This window comes from Trachurus trachurus, assembly GCF_905171665.1.
Source record: "Trachurus trachurus genome assembly, chromosome: 12".
NCBI lineage: Eukaryota > Metazoa > Chordata > Actinopteri > Carangiformes > Carangidae > Trachurus > Trachurus trachurus.
Window position 1 is genome coordinate 27,156,612 of NC_139908.1, and position 25,304 is coordinate 27,181,915.

At 41.9% G+C, this 25,304-nt stretch overlaps 1 protein-coding gene across 1 annotated transcript in view; it reads left to right on the plus strand.

The window, feature by feature from the left end:
* Nucleotides 1-25,304, plus strand: part of dcc (DCC netrin 1 receptor) — a gene marked incomplete at both ends in the record, with an annotated part of 386,320 nt that overhangs the window by 259,444 nt on the left and 101,572 nt on the right. Inside the window, 5 exons of the mRNA XM_083983745.1 lie at nt 5-115; nt 1,344-1,538; nt 3,933-4,028; nt 17,142-17,380; nt 23,832-23,970. Of these exons, the coding sequence (XP_083839871.1) occupies nt 5-115; nt 1,344-1,538; nt 3,933-4,028; nt 17,142-17,380; nt 23,832-23,970 (780 nt within the window). The remainder of the gene's footprint in view (nt 1-4; nt 116-1,343; nt 1,539-3,932; nt 4,029-17,141; nt 17,381-23,831; nt 23,971-25,304) is intronic.

Genomic DNA, 25,304 nt, shown 5'->3' on the forward strand with positions numbered 1-25,304 from the left:
TCAGGTCTGGAGAAGGGCAGTCAGTACAGTTTCCAGGTTGCAGCCATGACGGCCAATGGGACCGGTCCAGCCACTGAATGGTTCAGCGCTGAGACGCCAGAGAATGACCTGGATGGTAAGAACATGAGTGTGTGTGTATGTGTATGTGTGTGCGCGTGTGTGAACAGCATGAAAATGCCTCCAATGTCCCGACAAGCACATAAATATTTAACCAGTTAAAGGCTGTGATGGATGGATTGAGGGAAGATTTGTATCAGAGGAGCAGGGGGGAGGGAGGCAGGGTGGGGGAGGGGCAGGGTACAAGCAAGAGGTTACTGTTTGATCATTTCTAGGCAGTAAATAGCAGATAGTCAAGGAATTTACTTAAAATACAGCTCAGTCACTATACATCCATACATATTCAAAAACCTCCTCATATCTGGCCCAAACTGCATTAGTCTGATACTTTTATTCAATATATTAATTCAAAATACTGGCATATGGATTACAAATGCTGAATATAGTCAGATTTTACAGTAGGTTGTTACTAATAAATACTGTTAAATACTGTTTAGATGAATATGAGGGTGAGAAAATTAGAGGTTGTATGAAAACATGTTAATCCTCTTGTCAGCAAAACCATTAGCTGCTGTAAACAACATCTTATGAATATATAGATCATCAAAATGACATCAGTCAGTCAGGATCTATGTGCAACAACGTTTCTCATTTATCCCAGTTAGTTGAATTTTAATGAGGATTACAGTCTAATTAGACCACCAGAAAGAAAGAAAGAAAGAAAGATGGTTGGGTAAAGAAAGAGAAAGAAAATGAAGGAAAGGAAATAAGTCAACAACAGAATTTGCTCATCTAAAGATTTCAGGTAGAATGATTAGAAAAGATGACTTGAGGCTGAAGCGCAGAATAGAATGTTCTGGTCAGGAAGAGGCTTCTGAGATTAAAAAAAGAAAAGAAAAAAGAAAACACACAAACACATCCATGCTAACTGTGTTTCGTGGCCGGCACAAAAAGAGACAGAAATCTCATTTCAATGGATTATCACTCAATAAAGTGACATTGAGCATCTCTCCCTGGAGATTGAAAGCCTGCTAATCTGATCTGATCTGATCTAATCTGATGCTGAGGAATAACACAAAGTGTTATTGGAGCTTACACATCCAACGTCTAATTAGCATCTGCTAGCTCAGGCTGCTCTGAGTAGCAGCCAACCAGGATAGTAATTCAACCTGCTGGTGAGGGGACCAGGACTACACATCCACTGACCTGAGGAGTCCTGAGAACTACAATGTCCATGTTATCTTCTCCTTCCTCTAGTTTAATGTTGTGTGTTTGTGGTTTTGCAGAGAGTCAGGTCCCCGACCAGCCCAGCTCTCTGCACGTCAGGCCGCTGCCCAACAGCATCATCATGTCCTGGACTCCGCCCCTCAGCCCCAGCATCCTGGTCCGTGGTTACATCATCGGCTACGGAGTGGGAAGTCCTTATGCTGAGACGGTCAGGGTGGACAGCAAGCAGAGATACTACTCCATCGAAAACCTGGGTGAGGACGGAGGAGCTGTCGGTACCGTGACGGATCAAAGAGCCTAGCTTTGCACAACATTGGAAAGTTATTTCTGTTAAAGGGATAGTTCACCCAAAATTGAAATTTCACTCATTATCTACTCACCCTCATGTGGACTAAGGGCTGGGAGAAGTTTCAGAGTCCTCCGTGGCTTCTCTGAGTTACAGGGGGTCTCGGCGTAGCAGTGCATGTCCATATAACGGTTGCAAATGGATACCAACTGTCTTGGTAACAAAAAAGACACACCAAAAAACATCCAAATACCTCCATGCTGCTCGTATGTAATGTCCGTCTTGTATTGAAGCCCCAAAATGCGAAATTGTCCCGAAAAAATTAATTAAGTCTATATTTCAAGCTTGTTTTGTAGCGGAAGCTTCTCGAAGCTCCTCTTCCCGGTTCGTCAAATTTGGACGAACCAGGGTCTGTCCTCTTCCCGGTTCGTCCAAATTTGACAAACCGGGAAGAGGAGCTTCGAGAAGCTTCCGCTACAAAACAAGCTTGAAATATAGACTTATTTAATTTTTTCGGGACAATTTCGCATTTCGGGGCTTCAATACAAGACGGACATTACATACGAGCAGCATGGAGGTATTTGGATGTTTTTTGGTGTGTCTTTTTGTTATGAAGACAGTTGGTATCCATTTGCAACCGTTATATGGACATGCACTGCTACGCCGAGACCCCCTGTAACTCAGAGAAGCCACGGAGGACTCTGAAACTTCTCCCAGAGTGAAATTTCAATTTTGGGTGAACTATCCCTTTAAGGGAACTTAACATTTCTTTAACATTTCATAGACAGTTTTATCTCAATCTGAAAGATTAGGAAAAAAAAGTTACATTGACCTCACTGATCAATAGATCTGCTGCAGGAAAGCCTCGAGGGCTCACCTCACCACTTAGGCTCAGTCATTACTCTGTTCTATCCCTGGCTCTTTGCTGTGTGCTGTCATCACTTCCCTCTCTCTAACTCTCCTGTCAGTCTAGTTGTGTTTGCCAACATAAAGTCTTAAGTTCTGTCTCCAGACGCTCTTCACACTGATGAGAATTCCTCCGATTGCCATAATCCTTATAGTCATAGCAGTAGGTTCATTACTTTTAATTGTCGGTGCAAGCTGTTTTTAGAACGGCGGAGCAGAGACGTGAGCTGCTCAGCAAACGGAATTTCCACGTTTCCCTCATCAAACTAAATACACAATCCAGCAACTCCAAAACACTCTGGTGGACAAGTTGTGACCTGCACATTCACCACACAGCTTTTGAAGTCACTCTGCCGAGCAGCCGTGTCTGGAATATATTTCCGGTTATGCATTTACCTCAAAAACAACTCTGTCTGGTAACGTTCTGTTATCATTTCATAGCGTGGTGAATGTGCAGGTCACAACTTGTCCACCAGAGCGTTTTGGAGTTGTTGGAATTTGTATTTGATGAGTTTGATGAGGGAAAGCAGTGCAGAGCTCACATCTCTGCCCCGCTGATTTAAAGACAGCTTGCACTAACAATTAAAGGTAACAAACCTACTCCTAAAACTAAAGGGACTATGGAAATAAACTAATTTGCCAAAATGTTGAACTATCCCTTTAAATTCTCGTAGAAACTGATTTTTTTTTTTTGGCTAACAATGTGCCAGTATTGACACAGATTTCCCCTGTCCCATTAATTCATTAAGATGATGAAATCTCGGTTTCATTAGAACCAGTAATTTGAAGGAATTTAATAAGAAAGCTGCTTGAGGTGGATATCTAATTTTGAGAGGCTGAAAAAAAGAAAAGAAAAGGTCTTTCTCTAGTGACCGCAACAAGCAATTTGCATGGCAAAGAAGACAATAACAAATTGGGTTTTTTTTTCTTTTTCTTTTTCTTTTTTCCAACGCAGACGAAAATTCCTGTCTGCGGTCCCATAATAGACGAGTAATGAAAAAATAAGATCCAGCCATCGTGTTGCATGCACACATGGGAGCGGGCGCACATATGTACACGGCATTTATAATTCATAGTGATCATTAATTCATGTGGCGAGGCGTCTGGGGAGCGGAGCAGACGTGTTTGTTTAACTGATGCGAGTATTTGGCGCCACGAGGAGAAGAACATGCAGCATCATCACATCAAGAGTGATGAGCGGTGGCAGGACAAACCGCTGCATGACAACCAGCTCATATGTCTCCAGTCATCACGTCTCGGCATCCATCTGCTGCCTTCATGTGTGTGAAAAGAGTGTGTCAGGACTGGAGGAGGGAGGGAAGCAGCGTCCATACATAACAACCTGGAGGACACAGCTCTCACTGTCTCATGTCTTGAGTGGAAAAAGTTAAATGTGGCGTTGTGGAACTGAACATTTCTCTCCATCTCTCTCTCTCTCTCTCTTTCTCTCTCTCAGAGCCGAGCTCGCACTACGTGATTTCCCTGAAGGCGTTCAATAATGCCGGAGAGGGAGTTCCTCTGTACGAGAGCGCAGTCACTCGATCCCTGACAGGTACGATCACACACACCAGTCACACTGATCTGTCTTTACACTGTGTGTTCATATAAGACACTGATACGAAGGACATATAAATAACATGTTCCATATCATACCAGAGCACACTGACTCTTTCATCTCAGTATGAATCTGAATGGCACGTGCCTGGACTAGTGTGTATGATGGTTATCAGACCCACTATTTATATTGTTAGTATCAGTATCAGCCATGCTCATACTGGGAACATGAGACATTTTTACGTTGCATTTAAGGCCTAGTCCACACGTACCAAACAGAGTTTTTCTCTCCTTTAGAATGGAATAGAATAGAATAGAATAGAATAGAATAGAAAGACTATATTGTCCACCGTAGTGGAAATGTGTCTTCGGCCTCTCCAAGACAACAAAGCATAAGACAATCAAAACACTCCACAGCATACACATAAAAGACATAGCAACAAGAAACAAACTGAAATGTTGTGCAAAACAGGCATAGACAACAGCAACAGCCCTCTAAGGGGTTGCCAGGTGCAGCTTGTATTGCCTGTGGAATAAAGGATTTCTTAAGGGGAACTCTGAATCTAAGGGATGTGTAACATCCTCAGATATCTGTCTGGCCATCCTGACAACTGCGGTGTTGAACAGCTCACCAGCTATTTAAAGAAAAAGAAAAAACATTCATATCAGCACATTTAAATAAAATCTCTGCCCATAAGTAAATGTAAAAACGCTGTGTGTTAGGGCGGTATTTAGCTCAGTTGATAGAGCACCCGCCCCATGTGTTGAGGCTATGGTCCGGCGACCCTGGTTCGAATCCTGCATGTCATTCCCCCCCTCTCTGCCTCCCATTTCCTGTCTCTCTCTCAACTGCCCTGTCCATTAAAGGCAAAAAAGCCCCCAAAAAATATTTAAAAAAAAAAAATGCGACCATATAATCGTAACTTTTAAAAACGCATTGACCAATCATAGCATAGATGCACCAAAGCGGACTTCTGGGCCAATCTTTGTTTATCATACCATCATACGTGGTGTTGCAAGGGGCCGTTCACATGCAGAAGTCCATAACCTTCTGTGTAGACGCACATCAAGTCCGCTCACAACCCAGAGCTACAGCATAGTGACGTGCATTCGGTGCAACACGCATGCAGGAAGCTCACCGCATGTCATGTGCAGCTCACTCCCCGGGTCCGGCACCCTGACCCTGTGCAACCAAAAACATAGCTTTACTTCTCCACATGTAAACGCTAAACAGTGTTCTGAAAAGTCTACTGCCCAGAGTTTCTAAAAATATGTGTTTTTAAGGAGCAAAAGTGCCATTTAGATGTGGATGATTGGCCCAAACACAGAGAGAAGTTTCTGGTTTCAGCCGTTTGTGGTTATATGTGGACATGGTCTGAAACTCAGACGCCATCGACTCCTCAGCTCCACCAGATCTCAGAGAGTTCAGGTTTGTGGCTCATCACATGCTCAAGTACTTATTGTATCGCCAGATTTTTGCCAATAGCAGCTGTGAACAGACTCTGTTGGGTAACCAACAGAAATAGATCTACTTGTTAACAGCAATAGAGGAAGACGCTTAATCAGTATCTTTAACAGTAGCTTTGGCTGTACTTGTAATTAGTTAAAACAGGAGCAGCAGTCACAGTCAAATCAGTTGGCTAGCTAAATTAGCAACAACTGTAGCACTAACATTAGCAACAGTTTCAACAGTACTAACACTGAGAGCAGGAAATCTATAAGGAACTAATGTAACCACCATCAGAACTACAGTGTTAGTTGCAGCAGTCCAAGTATCATTTTACACCAAATCTTTATATAGTATTATCACCATTTATATGAACATTGATCAATATAAACTGGCTAGTATGATTATGATTATCGTTGTTTTATCTGTTTTCAGCCATTACGAGTCTTTATATTATTAAAAGATAACTGATGGAAAATTATATAGAAAGGAAAAAAAGTGACACAGAAAACTCTTTTTTTTTTCTTCTTGGTTTTACTGGGTTGAAGAGTTTAGATGAAGTCTGGCCGCTCAGAGTCACACATGCAAATGTATGTGATGTCACAGATCCATAGGAGTGTATGTAGGCGTGCCTCCTCCTCCGTGTCTCTTTTGTGTGTGTGTGTGTGTGTATATATGTGTGACTCATTAGCTCTTCCTGCAGACTATGAGCTGTAGAAGTGAGATAAATGAAACGCATCCAACTCTCCGCCAAGTTTCATCTTATGAATTAAACAGCCGACCCTCCGCTGCTCACCAGCAGCCTGCAGCTGACATAAATCCTTTATTACTCTCATAAAAACGCCACATTTCTGAGGTTTTTCAACCCTCAAAATGAGATGATAGTGACAGGAAAAACCAGCAGCAGAGGCCACTCAGCTCGCCACCGCTTCTTAAACCTTCATTACCCGATGTTTTCATGGGGAAACTCTCAAAGACTATTTATTATTACTGATGCTTGTTGTCTTTGATGGAGGTTTCTCTAAGAGAGGAAGGCGGGATGAGAACGAAGAGCAAGAGAGGGGAGATAAAAGATGGATATGGAAATAGCTGGGTGGGAATGGGAGACTGGGAGAGGGGGCAGAAAGAGAGAGAGAGGGAGGGAGAAGGAGACATTTGATGGACTTTTATAAAAACCCATGAAATGAAGAGAGAAACAAAAAAAGATGAAGGGGATAGATAAAATTAGAAACAGAGGGTGTGACCACAGAGAGAGATTTGAGTTAAATTAAAGCATGTGCCACTGAGAAACATATGGTGTTAAGAAAACCTGTGGTTTGTGAAGTCATAGTGTTTGCCTCTTGTCAATTCCAAAACAAAAAACAAAAGAGCCCCCCCTACCGGGAATCCACGGAAATCCCGAAACAAATAATAGGATTCCTTTTAATACAGCTTTAAGGCTACTTCATGCTTATATATTAATACATTCAACAATACATATATTAAAATGTTTTTACTTTCAATAGGAGGATGAAATCTGGCACACACAGCCTAATATTACTCAGAACTCACTTTTATAAAGTAGCGTACCAACTTTAAAGGGATAGTTCACCCAAAATTCAAATTTCACTCATTAGGTAGGTATTTGGATGTTGAAGAAAGTTGGTATCCATTGACAACCATTATATGGACAAATACTGCTGCACGGACCCCCCCGTAACTCAGAGAAGGGACGGAGGACTCTGAAAATTGGATCTGCCCCAATGGTGTGGAGCATCATATATCATATGTCAAGAAAATGATACATTTCACACAGTTCATTGAGCGTATATTATTTGTTTAGGTCATTATAAGGCAACATAATTAGAAAATACCCCCACCCAAAAAAAATCCTTTTTTCCTGCCCGGTATTATATTGACTGACCATTTCCCGGGATTGCCGAAAAAAACGGGTCTCAGGGAGCAACACTACACTGCTGGTAATAAATGGACCTGAGTGGATATCCATGTTCAGATGTGCAGTCTGTAAATAAAGATGGACGTCATGAAGGAGGGAACTGTGTGGAGACCAAACCTGTTTTCCTACCAGGCTATAAACGTTTATTTCTGCTGTAAAGTTCTACATTTTAACATGGGGGTCTATGGGGAGACTCTAGTGGTCATTAGTGGAACTGTAGTCAGCGTTATCTTTCAACCTCTTAGGTTGGGGAACAGCCTGCCTCTCTGCTGGCTTCATGCAGACTTTGTACTTCCTGTTTTATTTTGGTAGTGCAGCCCTGCTGTTTCCTGTTTCCCTCTCCCCCCTCAGCCCGTCAGGTTGTTAAGATCAGCTGCTCTGTGATGTGACATCAGTGTCTCCTGTTCCCTGCATCTGTCTCCTGGTGTTTTGTTGTTCCACATCTGGAGCTCGGTAGAAACATTCCAACAAGACGGTAGCTGTGTCTAACAGTCTAAGCTCTGTGTTGTGACAGTCAGGAGTTAATAAGCTGGGAGAGTGGTTTATTTATTTATATTTATCTTTTTCGTAAGAGCTTTAAAGAACGGCTCGTTAACTATGCTATCCTCGTTAATAGACTGGCCAGTCCTCGCCTCGTGGCACCGCCAGAACTGATCCTCAACCAACTGCCAAGCTCCCACTTCATCAACTACTGGAGGACTGCAGGAAGAGGGAGGAGGGCATAAAACCAATACAGTATGAAAGGATGGAGGGAGGGAGGGAGGGAGGAAGGAAGAGCACGAGTAAAAACGGAAGAATGGAAGGTTTGAGGAAGAACGGAGGAAGTAATGAAGGAGGCGAGATGGGAGGGGTAAGAAAGGAAGGCAGTACAGAAGGAACACGGAGGGATATGCAGAGTGGGGTAGAGCGGAGGGAAGAAGAAAAGAGAGCACATGAAGGCTGTGAGGGATGTGAAGAGGAAGAGGACGGAGAGTGGAGGGAGTACAGGAAGGAGGAGGAGGAGGCGTGTCCCATGTCTTCATTAGTATTCTGTCCTGAGCAGAGCTTAGTTGTGATGCTGGACGACCAGTTTAACCATGACACCACCTGCCGCAGCCTGCCGCGCAGCTCCACACACACACTCTATCAACCTCTTCCTCTCCCTCCCTCTCTCCGTCTATCAGTACCTCACTCATCCCTCTTTCTCTCTCTCTGTCGGCCTGCAGCTGTACATCTTTCTTCAACAGCAGCGGCGTTGACTCTCCCAGCGGTCTGGTTTACACTGCGCACGCAACAGGCCCCAACACCCGCTCCGTCTCCACATCCATTGCGCGAACGCACTTCTTCAACACCACAGCACCGCACGTTCATTATTCAGGCGGCGTAGACAGTGGCACAGAGAGGGGGGGGGGGGGACGCTGCGCTCCAAGAAAACACCAGCAATTAGACAAACACATCCACAAAACCTCTGCTAACACAGAAACGCAGCAAGTCAAACTCTGGGGGCCATTAACAACCGATGAACAAGCTACTAATTAGCAAAAGGCCTTCAGTAGAGCAGCTGAAGTCAACACTGTTTGCTATCAGTCATCCACCCACTCGCAGGAGGTGATTCTACAACTTGTAATTATATTCAGTGCCAATGCAGGTAGTTGTGAGTCCTCTATTTAGCTACATTCACTGACCTTTACCAAATAATAGCTGCCAAGAGCAGAGAGTGTTAAAAAAAAGTTTCACCACTGGATGGGGAAAAAAAAAAGTATCCATGTCTCCGTCTACATTCCACAAAAAAAGTTTGGAAATGTTTTTTCAATTAATCATTTCTCCCCTTCAATAATACCAATTGGTGTTGTGTTTTATATCGTTGGAAAGCCTGTTTAGTCACCTTTACAACAAGGTAAGGATCATCCATCCGTGGAATGCGCAACTGAGCTAAACATGTGGGTAGCGCCCCCTCCAAAAAAGTGCTACGATCCCTTGCATTATTCTCCTGTTGGTGTTCACTCTTGTTTTGCATTGATTGGTGGATTGGGTGATTGAACTCTCCCACAGTAATAAGGAAAAAAAACAACACGATATATCACACTATTCATTGTACACTATATTGTACACTATGAGGGATCTCAGAAGATCCATACGCAGCCACAACAGCTTGACACCTGGTCGCATTTCCTCAACCAGGAGCTGTTGAAGGCCAACCAGTGTGGTTGTGTTGGTCACTCTAAAAGGTACAGCAACACCCAAGCTGACCCTACAAGTGTTCAGTTGGGTTGAAGTCTGGACTCACAGTAGACCATTCCATCGTCTCCACTCCCAAAATGTGGATGATCTGTGGTGATCCTGGCTCTGCAGGTCCCAGATCCTGGAGATGTGGGACCACCACTGGCTCCAGAATCTCATTCCCCTACCGCACTGTATTGAGATTGCTTTCAATGATGACAAGTTCTGTTTTGGGGATTTTGGTACAGCTTTTTTGGGCTCTACCCACACATGTAGCTATGTTTCTCAAAATACTAAAGTACAGCACCAATTGGAATTATTAAAGGGGAGAAATGAAAAATGGACAATCCTGTAAAAACACCATCCAATCATTTTGAACGCAGCAAACAAATTCATAGCATTGTGATGTGTCTATCAAACTGGCATCTGCCCCTCGCGCCCTTCAACGATTTACAATGCGGAAAGGCGACGCCAAAGCCAGAGCTTATGCTAGCTTGCTAAATTCAACGAGACAGTTGCAACAACATTATGGCAGAAAAGAACAAGCGTTGCACGTTCCTGCGCTCTGGAGGCGTGGCTTCAGAGAGAGGTCTGAGGAAAGACGCTTGGACTTTTGAATTGTATTTTCAAAATGTGGTCTGCTAGAACCGTTTTTCCAAGATTTCCTGCTCTACCTTTAAAGTGACTACTGGGACTTTCGGAAAACATTTTCATTAATCAAGAACGAAAGTCGGAGGTTGGAAGACGATCAGATACCGTCGTAGTTACGACCATAAACGATGCCAACTAGCGATTTGGCGGCGTTATTCCCATGACCCACTGGGCAGCGTCCAGGAAACCAGGAAATGCTGGGCCAGTCTACCACTAAATAATAATATCAAAATAACTATAAAGACAAAACAATATATATATCAGAAATGGCCCCATTAACAAGTGTGGGTAACGTAGAGTCATCCACATTAATATGAGACTCTTTTATAACCAAAAGCAAACTCCTGGGGGTCTCTTTAAAGGAAAGCTGGAGTTTTTTAGAAGCTTTTTTATTTTATTTCTGTAGACGTGTCCATCAATTGGACACCAGTAACAGTGGACTAAATTTCTAACTGTAATCTGGGAGCATGCAGGTCAAGAAACAGGAGCAGTCAGCAGATCTAATGGGGGGAAAAAAGCATAGTTTAGTTTCTATTCATGTCTGTGTTTACTGGAGGGGAGCATCTAAGTGCCCGACTCAGTTTATGTCTAATTCCTCATCACTGGCCTCAGGTGAGTGTGCAGCGCTGCTGTCATCAGAACCTTAAGTGTCAAAGAAAAGGCTGCTATTAGAACTGACACCCAGGTGCTCTGCTATTATGTCACCGTGACATTCAACTGATGCAATGGGCTTCTTCCTTATTATCTGTTTAATCATGAAAAGAAAGAAAACTTGACCTTCTCACTTACATTCAACAGCTCATGACTCTCCTCCATGCTGAGGGGTCACCAATGACCCCACACACATTTAGAGCAGTAGCAGCCCTTGACATGCTGTACTGTAGGAGGTGACATAGGTCAATGGGACACAAGATGCTAAGGGGGGGGGGGGGGTCGCAAGAGAGGTTTGAAAATAGAATAGTGCTGCTTATTTTTTCTGGTGTAGTGGAACAAGAACTGTTCGTATGCTGCTTGTTCCACACAACCCTTTTTGGTAACACTTTACTTGAATAGGTATTCATAAGATTTACCTAAAACTGTCATAACCATGACATAACAGCTGTCATAAACATCAATGAATACTTATGACAGCTGTCATTCGGTAAGTTATGTCACTTTTGATGCAAAGTTGACATTATTTGAGATGTCCTTGTTATGAGAACTTGACATAATTTTTAAAGTTTGGCAATTAGGTCTGCTATGACAGTTTAAATTGTCTTTATGTCAAGTTGTCAGGACAAAAACATCTCAAACAATGTCAACTTTGCATTAAAAGTGACAGAACTTACCGAATGACACTTAACGACAGCTGTCATAAGTATTCATTGATGTTTATGACAGTGTTATGTCATGGTTATGACAGTGTTATGCCAATCTTATGAATACCTATTCAAGTAAAGGTAGTACATTTTTGATGGTAAATATATATAATATATAATATTTTAAAATAATAAAATGTTCTGCGTTCAATGTATATCAAGTAGCTATTTGAAGTATATTCAAGGATCAGCTATTTATTTGTTTGTTTTTTTGTTTTTGTTTTTTTCCCCAAAATGTAAAAATTGGATCGTCATATTTATCGATTGTCTGAATTTCTTATTGCTGACATTGGCGTCGAAAAGTCTAAATCAGTCGCGCCTTAGTTAGTTCATGTACTCAAAGATTGAATTAGCAAAACACTTAACAACTACAGCAGCTGAATGCAAATGACTCATCACTCCACCATAGAATTAATGAATTACAATAATAAAACATCTACAGTGGCCATTATGCTGCATGATGACCTTCACTTTTCATACTTAAAAAATCCATTCATTAACTAAAGAGATGCTTTCAACTCAAGACTTCCATTAAATAACATAATTGGACTTTTTATTTATAGAAGTGAAAAAAGAAAACTTCTTCCACCATTGTTCATCAGCAAAGTTGAGTGAAGCTCAGTCGGACTGAGATCAGCTGACTGACTCTGGCCAATAGAGGACATCCCACCCAGCAGCTCTGTGGCTGTATGTTCAGGGTGGTTGTCCTGCTGAATGATGAAATGCCATTCACTGGGTTTTGTTGCATTTGTCTGACTCTGAGCATAGAATGACCCCGTATACCTCTGAATCCGTCCCGTTGCTTCCATCTGAAGTGAAATCATCAATAAATGCCAGAGTCTCGGTTCCATTGGCAGCCATACATGGCCAGCCCATAACACAACCAGCCTCCTGTTTGACAGATGAGCTGGTGCCTTTTGGGTAATGAGCTGTTCCTTCTTTCTCCACACTTTCCTCCCTCCATCATGTTGACGCAGTTTGGTTTTTGTTGCGTTTATAGAACTTTGTTCCAGAACTCCACCACCACTTCTTTGTACGCATTTTTGGTGAGCTGCAGCTGGTTCTTTCTGTTTTTTGAGTTTTGTCAGGTTTCTGCTTTCTTGTCTGGCTGTGCCATCATGAAAAGCTTTTTTTCTCCACCATTCAAATGATCCTTTGGTTACTATACTCAGTCCAATTTACCAATTTTTGCACATTATCCTGTTTGTTAGGATTGTAGCCAACAAAGTCCAACTCGTGATTTTAGCAAAGCATCTTTAACTCTCAGTCCATTATCCGTCCTGTGTTAACAGTCTGGTAGTGAAACAAAATTCACAGACAAAATGTTCAGTTACTTTTGAATGGTTGTTAGAGGCAACAGATGTGTCTGTAAATAAAGATGGACGTCGCCTCTGTGACATCATCCATCAGTTTCTAAAAGCGACTGATTCAATAACTGAGTTCAGGCCACTGAGGATTTAGTTAAGACAGTGGATTTTTTAGTGTTTCGGCAATGTAGAAAAGCTTTGACTATAATGGCAGAGGACTGTGGAATATTAAAGGGATAGTTCACCCAAAATTGAAATTTCATTATCTACTCACCCTCATGTCGACAAAGGGCTGGGAGAAGTTTCAGAGTTATCCGTGGCTTCTCTGAGTTACAGGGGGTCTCGGCGTAGCAGTGCATGTCCATATAACGGTTGCAAATGGATACCAACTGTCTTCGTAACAAAAAGACACACCAAAAAACATCCAAATACCTCCATGCTGCTCATATGTAATGTCCGTCTTGTATTGAAGCCCCGAAATGCGAAATTGTTCAGAAAAAAATTAAATAAGTCTATATTTCAAGCTTGTTTTGTAGCGGAAACTTCTCAAAGCTCCTCTTCCCGGTTCGTCAAATTTGGACGAACTGGGAAGAGGACAGACCCTGGTTCGGGTGAGTAGATAATGAGTGAAATTTCAATTTTGGGTGAACTATCCCTTTAACTCAAACGTGAATAACCATCTGTACTTTGATACAGCTGTCGGACCAGGGAACAGAGAGCGTCAAAGACTAAGACTGTGATGGTGCAGGTGGAATAAGGAGGAGCAGAGGAGGTGATTGGACTGTGAGCATAGAACATAGGTGATGAGACTCAACTAGGCAATTTAAGGTCCATGTGTTAGATTTAGGCAAGGGCAGGTTACCAGTTCAAGGTAAACCACGGTATGAAAAAGTCACAGTTTCACAACCACTAATATTTTCTAATATATCCTCACTGTGAAAAAATAGTCCCACCTCTCCAGACGTTAGCTCCAAGTAGCTCTGCATCTCGTCTTTTCCTCCGCTTTTTTTCAGGTGAAAGTCACTGCTCAGTCCCCTCTACCATTGTTAACCCTCCCCGGAGGTGAAAGTTCACCTTAAACATGTCAATTCGACTACTTTAGTCCATTTTTTAACATCGTAAAAACATCAACTGTCTTTTGCTACGGACTTCAACAGTCCGTTGTCATGGATAGGCTACATGACAACAACTTCCATTCATACCAGTCATACGTGCCTGACGCGGAGTGATAGCCTACGCTGTGATACGGCTTTAGAATAGTAGCCGTGGTATATGCTCATTATACCACGGTTAACAACCAATCAGATCGCCGGATTTCACCTTTCCGTTTTATAATGTATATTGTATCATACCATCAGAATCTCATACCGGCCAACGCCAAGTTACATTAAAACAATACTATGTTATCACGTAAGACACTGTGAGCTGTGTTTGGGTCTAAAAATGCATTAAGACTCAATAGCACATTGTCACAATAATCCATTGTCGCTGTTAACACTGAGATAATATCTCATATCTGTAATATTAAAACAGGTTATGAAGTGTTTTACCCATAGACACATTTTATCACAGGTTTTACATTACAAGGTTTCTCCTCATATGTGTGATATTTACCAAATGTGAACATTTAAGTATTTGGCTACACTTTGGCTTATAGTATAAAACCAAATATGGCTTCTTTCAACAAAAAACAAAACAAAAACAAGATGGCGATGGGAGAAATACAAACTCTTGTCTTCAGAACACCACCTCACACATGTCTGGAGGCAAATCTCCAGAATCTCCAGAACCAGAAAGTGGTCTGGGTTCCTCTGTGGATTTAGTGTCAGTGTCTCCATCTCTTGATGTGAGCCCGGCCTGGTTCCACGCTGCTGAGATGTGAGTCGTTCTCTGTGTGTTTCTCTGGGATCCTGCAATGAGGCTGAGCAGTTACTAGTTTGTCGGTTCACACATGTCTAAAATCTGTGTGTGTGTCTGTGTGCGTTGTGTTTAAAGGCAGTGAGATAAAAATAGATGTTAAAAGCCTCATTTAGAGCAGCAGAGAGACAGACAGAGATCAGCTCCCTCTGCTCTGTTTTCTAGGAACAAATGAGAACAGAACCAGAATAAGTAAAACACCCTGAACTGAAATATCAAGCGCTGTCATCTCTTGGTTCTCCTCCTTCCCAGATGTATTCTTATCTTAAATGTTGATACATTTTTTCTTCTGTGTTATTGCATTAGCTATCTATTGTTCATATTCTACTGAGAATATTTAACTTGTTTATTTGTAGCATATTTTCTTATTTCATTCTTTTTCTTCTGCTTTTTCTCTTCATGTAATCTTGGTCAGAAACATCTAAACAAACAGTAACAAGCCTCGCTGAGACTTCCTGTATCTCCAGGCTGTTTGATGCATACAGACCAGCTCATGTCAGTGACAGTGAACCAGATTACACTGCTGTTATCTTTCTACTATCTGTGTCACTAACTGTGTTTCAGTTTCCAGTAGGTCTTCCTGTCAATAGAGGACACAGAGCTGGAATCAGCACAGTGGCATTTACATGTTGTTGTTCAGGTCACTGCTCATTCCAGCCCTCTGTTAGCATCTGCTAGCATCTGTTAGCATCTGATAGCATCTGCTAGCATCTGTTAGCATCTGATAGCAGTTTTCTTGTCCTGCTGCCTTAAGGTTCATTTAATTTCATACACAATGGAGCAGTTTGCACATTAAAGGGATAGTTCAACATTTTTGGCAAATTGGCCCATTGCCATCATCCCTATAGTCATAGCAGTAGGTTCGTTACCTTTATTTGTCGGTGCAAGCTATTTTTAGAATGGCAGAGCGGAGGCTTGAGCTGCTCAGAGCTACACTACAGAGGCCAATGGGATTTCTTGGTTTCCCTCATCAAACTCATCAAATACACAATCCAACAACTCCAAAACGCTCTGGTGGACAAGTTGTGACCTGCACATTCACCACGCTATGAGATAATAACACAACGTTACCAGACAGAGTTGTTTTTGAGGTAAATACAGAGACTGCTTGCTGAAAAACTGTCCCTGAAGGCAACGCACATCAGCAGTTTTGCATGAATTTCCCTCTAAAACAACTCTGTCTGGTAATGGTCCATTATTATCTCATAGCGTGGTGAATGTGCAGGTCACAACTTGTCCACCAGAGCGTTTTGGAGTTGTTGGATTGTGTATTTGATGAGTTTGATGAGGGAAACCAAGAAATCCCATGAGCCTCCGTAGTGTAGCTCTGAGCAGCTCACGGCTCTGCTCCGCCGTTCTAAAAATAGCTTGCACCGACAAATAAAGGTAACGAACCTACTGCTATGACTATATGGGTTTTGGCAATGGGCCAATTTGCCAAAATGTTGAACTATCCCTTTAACGATAATATATTAAAAAGGAAGTGATGGTGATTATAAGATTGTTAAGAAAAAAGAAGAAAAAACAATCTTAATCTGAAATATGAGTTCAGTTTACGAAAACATGCTCAAATGTGTCTCTGAAAGCACCTGAAGGCAGCATCTCTTATTGTCTGGAGCCACAGATCCACACTGATGGGTTTCCCATGAGCTCATTCAGGTCGGTCTAATCCGACCTCTAACTGTTTGTTAACTACGGGTCACAGATGACCAGCGAGGTCGTTGTATCTGGCAGGATAATCCCCAGAATACAAACCACTGTCCTCTGTGTTGACATGATGTGAGAAAAATAAATCCGGAGGTAAATGACATCATATAATAATAAAAAGAGATTAAATTTAATGTTCTATTGGAGCAAGAAGAAACTGTTCCTGCTTTTAAGAAAGAAAAAAATCAATCTGAGTTGTTGACATGTTGATGTGAGCTGTTGGATTCCCACTGGTTGCACTCTGCTGTGTTTTGTCCTTGGAGAGCCAGTGCTCACTGGACCTATGGCTCCTCTTCCTGTTCACTGTGACATGTTTGTCTCTTGCTGTCTTCTTACACTTTGTCCTTCTCTCTCCTCTTTTCTCTCGTTTTTCACTTCCTTCCATCCACTCTCTCGTCCTCCCCTCCTACTGCATGCCATTTCATGTTGTCTTTTCCATACGCATGCTCAAACCGACATTGATCTGAATCTCTGCTTGTGTCATACCTCCCTATATAAACCATAATAATCACGCATTCATTAAATGATATGATTTCATTAACCAATCCCAAAAAAAACCCTGGTTACCGTTAACCCCTCCCTCCCCAAGACCCCATAGACCCATCTGATGATGACGTCTTCCACCTCTTTGATAAATACCCCACTCCCATCCCAGACACCAGCACTCCCATGATCCCCCCAGTGGGGGTCCAGGCCGTGGCTCTGTCCTCGGACTCGGTCCGAGTCTCCTGGGCCGACAACTCCATGACCAAGAACCAGAAGGCGTCCGAGGTCCGGTACTACTCCGTCAAGTGGAAGACCAGCTACTCCACCAGCGGGAAGTACAAGGTAAACACAGACGACCAATCTGAGGTGTTGACGTGTTTGTGTCTTCTATGTTTCTTCAGAGTTTGTGTCATTGTTTTTGACAGACAGGTTGACAGGACTCAAATCATGAATTGTTTAACCTTAGACATTGAATGACAATTTTGAAGAGAACTTAAAGGTCCCATATTATGCAAAATGCACTTTAGAGCGGTTTTCTATCAATAATATGCATCCTCGGCCTGTCTACAATCCCCCCTGGTATGAAAAAAGTTCATCCTCTCCCTTTTTCGCTTTCTCTGTCTTTAGAAAATGTGTGCTTAAACAGGCCATGTTGAAGATAGTCTGTCGGTGACGTCACCGACAGACTCGACGCCACCCCCTAGGTTGGTGGCACCGCCCCCGGTGAAGGTTTGCCACGCCTGAAGAAATTTTCTGAACCGTGCCATTTTTTTTCCCCTGCTTAGTGGTTGCTCTGTTGTTAGCTGCACACACAGCGCCAAAGTCATCAGATATGACCACATTTCAATCAATAAATGTTTTAAAATGAACAAACTATGCAAGTCTGGTCGCTTTTCCGCTGTCGCCCCCCCTCCCCTTTATTTACGTAAATGTGGTGATTTCAGTACATAGCCCAGCTCCTCCTCACTTTTCATTCAAACAAACTAATGCCACTGCCACAGTTGTTAAATTTCATCAATGAGACTAGCATTAAATCTCCTAAAAATAATTTAACCAGCCAGCGGTAAACCTCTAAAAGCATGCGGATACGTTACTTCGCTCGTTTTCTCCTCCGGGAGGAGGAGATGTCCGTGCCGGCAGATCAGCTCAGTAGAGCGGCTGCTGCTGCTGCAGACAGCCGCTGCCCTGGTGCCCGGTCGGGGCTCACACAGACTCTGCACTTCTCCCAGGACAGACATCGGAGCAAACTGCCCACAGACTCTGGATTAAACTTTCTTGCATGAAACTGTGACGTGTTAACAGCGCTAAAGCCAGAATTAAAACAGGTTTTAGCAGCTTCTATGGCTGTTGGTTTGCCGCGAAACGGCGACAGCCGATGCTAATTTCTGTTAGCCCGTCTATGAGGTTTCACATTATACGTTAGCATTAAGCTAAGCGGACTTTATGCTTAGTTGTGATACTGGCTGTGTGTGTTTTGAACGTTGTTTCAAGCCTAGTTTGGGACTATTGGGAGCTACATGAACCACGAGACCGCACTGGCGGCGACGTCAAGAGCTGTCGCCACGCTGTAATATCAATCGCTCTGGCTATAGTGATACATCCACCCATAAACATTAGCCCATGCTACCGTTAGCCACATCCTGTCCCTGAGGCAGAATCTTTCCTACTATGGCCACGCCAAGACCCGCCTTACTAGGCCTCTGATTGGCTGAGAGGGGCAAGGCAAGGCTGTGACAGACGGAGCTCATTAACATTTAAAGGTACAGGCACAGAAACAGCTTGTTCTCAGGAGAGCTCATTTGAGCGACTTTTAGACAGCTGCCATTCAGGACCACGGATCAGTTTGGGGCAATACATTTCGAATACAGTTTAGTTGGACGTCTGACAGCTGAGTGAAACTGAGTAAAAAGAGTATAATATGGGACCTTTAAAGGTACATTGTGTAAGAATTACTCCCATCTAGTGGTGCGGTTGTAGATCGCAAGCAACTCAGTCGTATTTTTCATGCTGCATTCACATGAAATCGGTTAGATGGCAGACGGACGACAGCCGCTGCACGTAACGGCATAAACAAGCCTCTATGTAAGTGGTCCGTCAGCACGAGGCAAAACAATACACGTGACAATATGTTGTCATGGTGATGTCGTATTGTTTACCTGACCCACGTTTTACCGTCTTTCTCTGGACTTCTGTGAACGTAAAAACATGGCAACACCACATGGCAGCAGCACCGAGCTTACCCGCTACATGTAGATATGAATGATATGAACGGCTCATTCAGAGCTGAAAGGAACACTTCACTTTGTTGATGGGGGGGATTACTGATTAATGAAAAACAGACTTTTGAACCAAATAATCAATTTTCGTCAATAGATAACAGAAGAACTTACACAATGTACCTTTAATTATTTGACAAATTCAAAGTTCAGACATTATATTACAATATAATTGTAAAATGAATTTTTACCTAATGTTGTTCTTTTTCTATCAAAATGATTTTTCCTTGTGGCCAAACATTTTATGAGTAACTGAGAAAAAAAAAGTATTAATCTGAGTGAAACTAACTTTATGATAAAATTAACTGATCAAATAGTTGGAAAAGAAAGTGAGCAGAGAATGGAAGGACGCCAGAGGAATCACAGAAACTCTCATCACAGAGATCATGAGCAAAGTTTCCCAAAGTTTCCAGCATTGATTCAGTGATGCTCCCAGGAAGGCAGTGGTTGCCTAGCAGCGAGGGTCAGAAAGTTGAGCTTCTCGGCTGACCCCAAGTATCCCTGTCTGCAGCCTGAAGAACAGGGAGTGGTTTTGGATTTGAATTTAATTGTCTCATGTTTACATATAGCAGTGAAATGCAACTCACACATTAATGCAGGAGCATCATCATGACTTATTTTAATTTTTCACAGCCCTACATCACAATAATTAACTAGTAAGTTTTTATCCATAAAGTAAGCCCCAAATAAGTGCTTTTGAAAGTGAGGGTTGGAACTACTTTAATTTTTAACTCATTCAAAACACTCAAAGGTTAAAGAGAGAGTGTGTGTTCATGATAAACATCAGCTGATGTGAATCATGCCTCACTAAAAAAAAAGATCTGAAAATCTCAAGAGTTTAGATGTTGAGTCCACGTTCAGACAATCTGTCTATAATTTAAATGATTCAGTTCTGTGGCTGCTCTCCTACAACACAGATAAAGTAACAGATAAAGGTTCATAGAAATCTCTAGAGCTGCTCAAACTCTGTTAAACACAAATCATCATGCATGGTTGTAGGGAGCGTAGTGTATAGTTCTCTCTCAGGTATTGCTTGCTTGCAATCATTTTGCCTCAGCAGAGAGAAGAAAATGTTATTTTTAGTGTTAACTTTTATTTTCTCCTGTTACTGCAACATTTATGTGTCGGTGAATTTACCGACTGCAAAGTAGATTCTTATGCTCCAAATGAGCAAAGTATAGAATTAAAGGGTTGATCAATGACAGTATTTCCAAAATACTATCAAAGCAACACTTAGTCAAGTACAAAATCTGAAAAGGAACGTCAGCTGGGTCAACCTGAACACTGTGTGAGTAGTTCCAAGAGAATCTTGAAGAACAACAAGCAAAAACAGAGATAGTAAACCAAAGAAGTAAAAGGAAGTGAGACCTTGTATTATATTTCATATCTAGATTGTAACTGACATTAAGTGAATATTAACGTGTTTATATCTGAGTTGGGACTAAATGACATGGGAATCCTGATTCTGAGATTAATTTAATTAGGTTTTATGTTCAGAGACCATGAAAAGATCTCCTACTTCAGTTAATCACTACGGTCAACCAACACTGACTCTTAACATAAATTGCATGTAATATGTATAATGTGTGCATATGTAATAATCTGCCATGACATGAAGCATATTGTTTGAACAGTAATGTCAGGGCAGGACTTCAAGGAGTTATTCACAACCAATTAACTGTCAATCTAATAGAATTATTGCAATAATGCAATTGAATTTAAAGTTAAATAAATGTGATATTGATATGTGGAAATAATAACTGCAGTGAAGATTACAAGGATTGCAGAATCAAGATGTATTTGAATGCGCAACAGATCAGAAAAAAAGAAATGTACAATAGTCAGATAGAAACATTCAGGGCAGATTAACATTCATTTAACAGCATAGAAACTAAATGAGTAAATCAGCAGTAGTTAAACAACATCATACTGACAGAGATGTGCTGGAAGTGTGACATACAAGTTCATAACTTTATAACACAGTTGAGTAATATTAAAGCAGAAGTAAGCAGAATGTTTGTGTTAATATAAGTCTTAAATAGTTATACCGTCCGACAGCAAGTGTTTCCATTGAAAGTTCAAGACTTCACTTTGAGGAAGATGGACATTTAGCATCTTGCGTTTCTATGGTGATGGGACAGCGGTCTCAGCTGCCGCTACAGCTGTTGCCGCTATTGTTTTTAAAGGGATATTTCAACTGCAAATTTGCTTATTGCCATAATCCCTATAGTCTCAGGAGTAAGTGATTTCAAAAGCGCAAGTAGTTCTGGGTATTTGCTTCGTGTGCCGTAATGTTACATAATTATACGTTATTATCTCATGTGCAGGTCACAACTTGTCCATCACAGCATTTTGGAGTTGTTGGATTGTGTATTTGATGAGGGAAACATGGAAATCCCATGAGCCTCTGTTGCGTTAGCTGAGCAGCTCACGTCTCTGCTCCGCCGTTCTAAAAACAGCTTGCACCGACAATTAAAGGTAACAAACCTACTACTAAGACTATGGGGATTATGGCAGTAGGCCAATTTGCCAAAATGTTAAAATATCCCTTAAACAGAAGATGAAGGCAGCGCTTTCACAGACCAGCTATGGATACAAACTTTCCGGATGTGTGATGTTTCCATAACACTTTTGCGATACACTTTTATATCGATACGTCTGAAAACCCACCTCATGAGAGCGTCAAAATGTTTTAGCGAATATGAGAGGTTTTTCAAGATGTCGGCCAGTTTTTATTGTGATATTTAGGTTATTTCAAATTTCTATGGTAACGGAAACGCACCTACTGATACAGGTGAGGAGAGAAGGCTGGCCTCCCATCCAACAGACCAGCTACTGTTGCTCAGACTGCTGAACAAGTTCATACTTCTTCTGATAGAAAGTTGTCAGAACACACAGTGCAGTGCAGTTTGTTGTGTGTTTGGCAGCAAAAGAAACCAACACAACATCAGACAGGTGGTCATGATGTTACGTCTGATCTGCGTATGTTTGTCTGGCAGGTTTCTTATCTCATCGCCCCCTCAGGATTAACTCTGATGATGTTGTTTTGTGAGATCCACTTCAGTGTGTGGAGTGAAGCACCAGTCTCTGCTCCTCTGTGCTGTTTCATTAGAAGAGCTCGGGAGGCCATTAGTCAGACAGAGCCTGTTCAAAGCCGCTGTTACCTCTGAGTGGGAGGAGTCCTCACCGCGGCGACAGTGGAGTTTGTCTGAAATGAAACGCTGAAGTTTTTTAGCTCCATGTTTATTACATCCCCAAGTTTCTCCTCATTACATCTGGACGAGACATGTTACCACAGCAACTCCAGCACCTGCAGCTGTTTGATTATCAGCTGAGGGGGATTTAATGTCACACCTGCTCCCATTTATGATTTATCTCCCCTGTTTTAATAAAGCAGGCACAGACACTGTAATAAATAAACATGGAAGATTATTAAAAGGATAGTTCAACATTTTGGCAAATTGGCCCATTGCCATAATCCCTATAGTCATAGCAGTAGGTTTGTTAGCTGTAATTGACGGCGCAAGCTATTTTTAGAACGGCGGAGCAGAGCCGTGAGCTGCTCAGAGCTACGCTACGGAGGCTAATGGGATTTCTTGGTTTCCCTCATCAAACTCATCATACACAATCCAACAACTCCACAACGCTCTGATGGACAAGTTGTGAGCTGCACATTCACCACGCTATGAGATAATAACACAACGTTACAAGACCGAGTTGTTTTCAATGTGTTTGATGAGGGAAACCAAGAAATCCCATTAGCCTCCGTAGCTTAGCTCTGAGCAGCTCGCGGCTCTGCTCCACCGTTCTAAAAACAGCTTGCACTGGTAATTAAAGGTAAAGAACCTACTCCTAAAACTATAGGGATTATGGCAATGGGCCAATTTGCCAAAATGTTGAACTATCCCTTTAAGTTTGACAAAGCAGAGTCACAGCGATCAGAACACAACGCACTGGAGCTCAATATGTGTCTTTCACAAGCGTTCACTGATGAAGAAATATCTTTATAAATGTCTTCAGTTGACAGAATCAGCTGATTGTTTGGACAAATAACACAGCAAAACCAAAATTGGAATGATTTTGATTTTTGTCAAAACAAGATCAGACCCCGTTACTCGTCCTTTCATGTTCTTTTCTTCCAACAAAAGTCAGAAGTTTGAAAAGAAACTAAACCAATAATCTGAAGTCTGCCTCAAAAAGACTGGAAATAGGAAATCTATACAAGGGCAGACAGCAGTCTCACCTTAATAAAGCACAGATGGAGGGAGATCTTTTCTCTCCAGCAGAATACATTTTCTTGGTGGCACAAGGACAGAGTCAAACCAGCTGTCTCTACACCACAGAAGAAATAAAGTCCACTATATGTATGTGCATATACTCTATCTATACACTATATAGATGTATAAAGTCCAAGTAACTTGAATAGGAAGCTCCACTGTGTGTTTCAGTCTTACTTTATTCTAGTGATGCTTAAATTCTCCTCCTGTGTTGTGTGTGTGTGTGTGTGTGTGGTCCAGTCTGCAGACACCACGACGCTCAGCCACACCGTCACCGGCCTCAAACCGAACACCATGTATGAGTTTGCTGTCATGGTAACCAAAGGCCGCAAGTCCAGCACGTGGAGTATGACGGCACACGCCACAACATACGAAGCAGGTACGTCTCTCTGACACACACACACTCACTGGTAGAACACGTTCGCTGGCCTGAGCTCTAAAATAATCCTAAAGCTGATCCTGAATCTTAAATCTGTCATCTAAACCCTCAAGTCACTGTGGAAATGAGGGTTGTGTTCAACCCTCCAAAATTCCCAAATTCCCAAAACCTAATATACAGGTGCATCTCATTAAATTAGAATATCAACGAAAAGTCAATTACTTTTCAAAAAGCCAACATTTCCATATTAAAGATACTTTTTTAAAATTGGTCTTTTGTAATATTCAATTTCTTTGAGCTACTGAATTTAAATGTAAGCCATAATCATTACAATTAAAATACATTAATTAGAAAAAAGACACAAAATGTTTCATTCTGTGTGTAATGGATTTTTATATAATGTATTGGTTTCACTTTTTGAATTGAATTACTGACTAACTAAACTTTTCCATGGGATTCTAATTTATTGAGATGCACCTGTACATCTTTTCAACCATCAACAGTGCTAATGCTTCATTCCTAAGGACAGGTTGGATGGGATGGGTAGCAAATGTGTTTATACTGTAATGGCCATGCTGTACTGTTGGGCTAAGTACTTTGATTTGATTTTTAAAGGTCCTACCCAGAGGTGATGGCCTGTATCTCTATGGTTTACCAGTTCTTTTGGATGTTTGTCCTATCGCTGCCTTTTCTGTCCCCTGTGCACATTTGGGGTCACAAGCAATCACACGTCTCCTTGGAGTATTTTGGTTTGAAAGTTGAGACTGTGCCCCCGCCCTTCCCCCTCCCCCTCACAGCAGGCAGGTCTCTGGTCTCTCAGCTGTAACTCCAGCTGGTGACAGCTCCTGTTCTGCTCTGGTGGAAAACTGGTCCGACTGGCCGAGGCTGTGGAGCAGAACGAGGACCGCTGTCTCCAGCTGTGGTTAGCCGTTTACAGTGGTTAACAGTGGTCTCATTAGCAGAGACTGAACTTATGAATTTCTATATTCAGATATAACATCCTTTAATGACCCTGTCTGTACATTTCATCTGAGCAGTGGCTTGGATTTTCCACCTCTGGGAAGAATATGACTGAGCTTGGTGAATGAGACTGGTAGTTATGGAACCAGTGCTGTGTACCATTAAGTTCTGGTTAATGCAGGGCTCCAGACTTGGCCCCTAATCTAAAATTTTAGGAGCACAAGCAGAAAATGTAGGGGTGAAAATGGACTTGCACGACAAATATTCACATTTTCTTTTCATTCATGAACCTTGTAGCAACCCAAAACGTAAAAACAGCTGATAATGTAATACATTTGGCCATTTTAAATGTAATAAAGCCAACAACATAATAA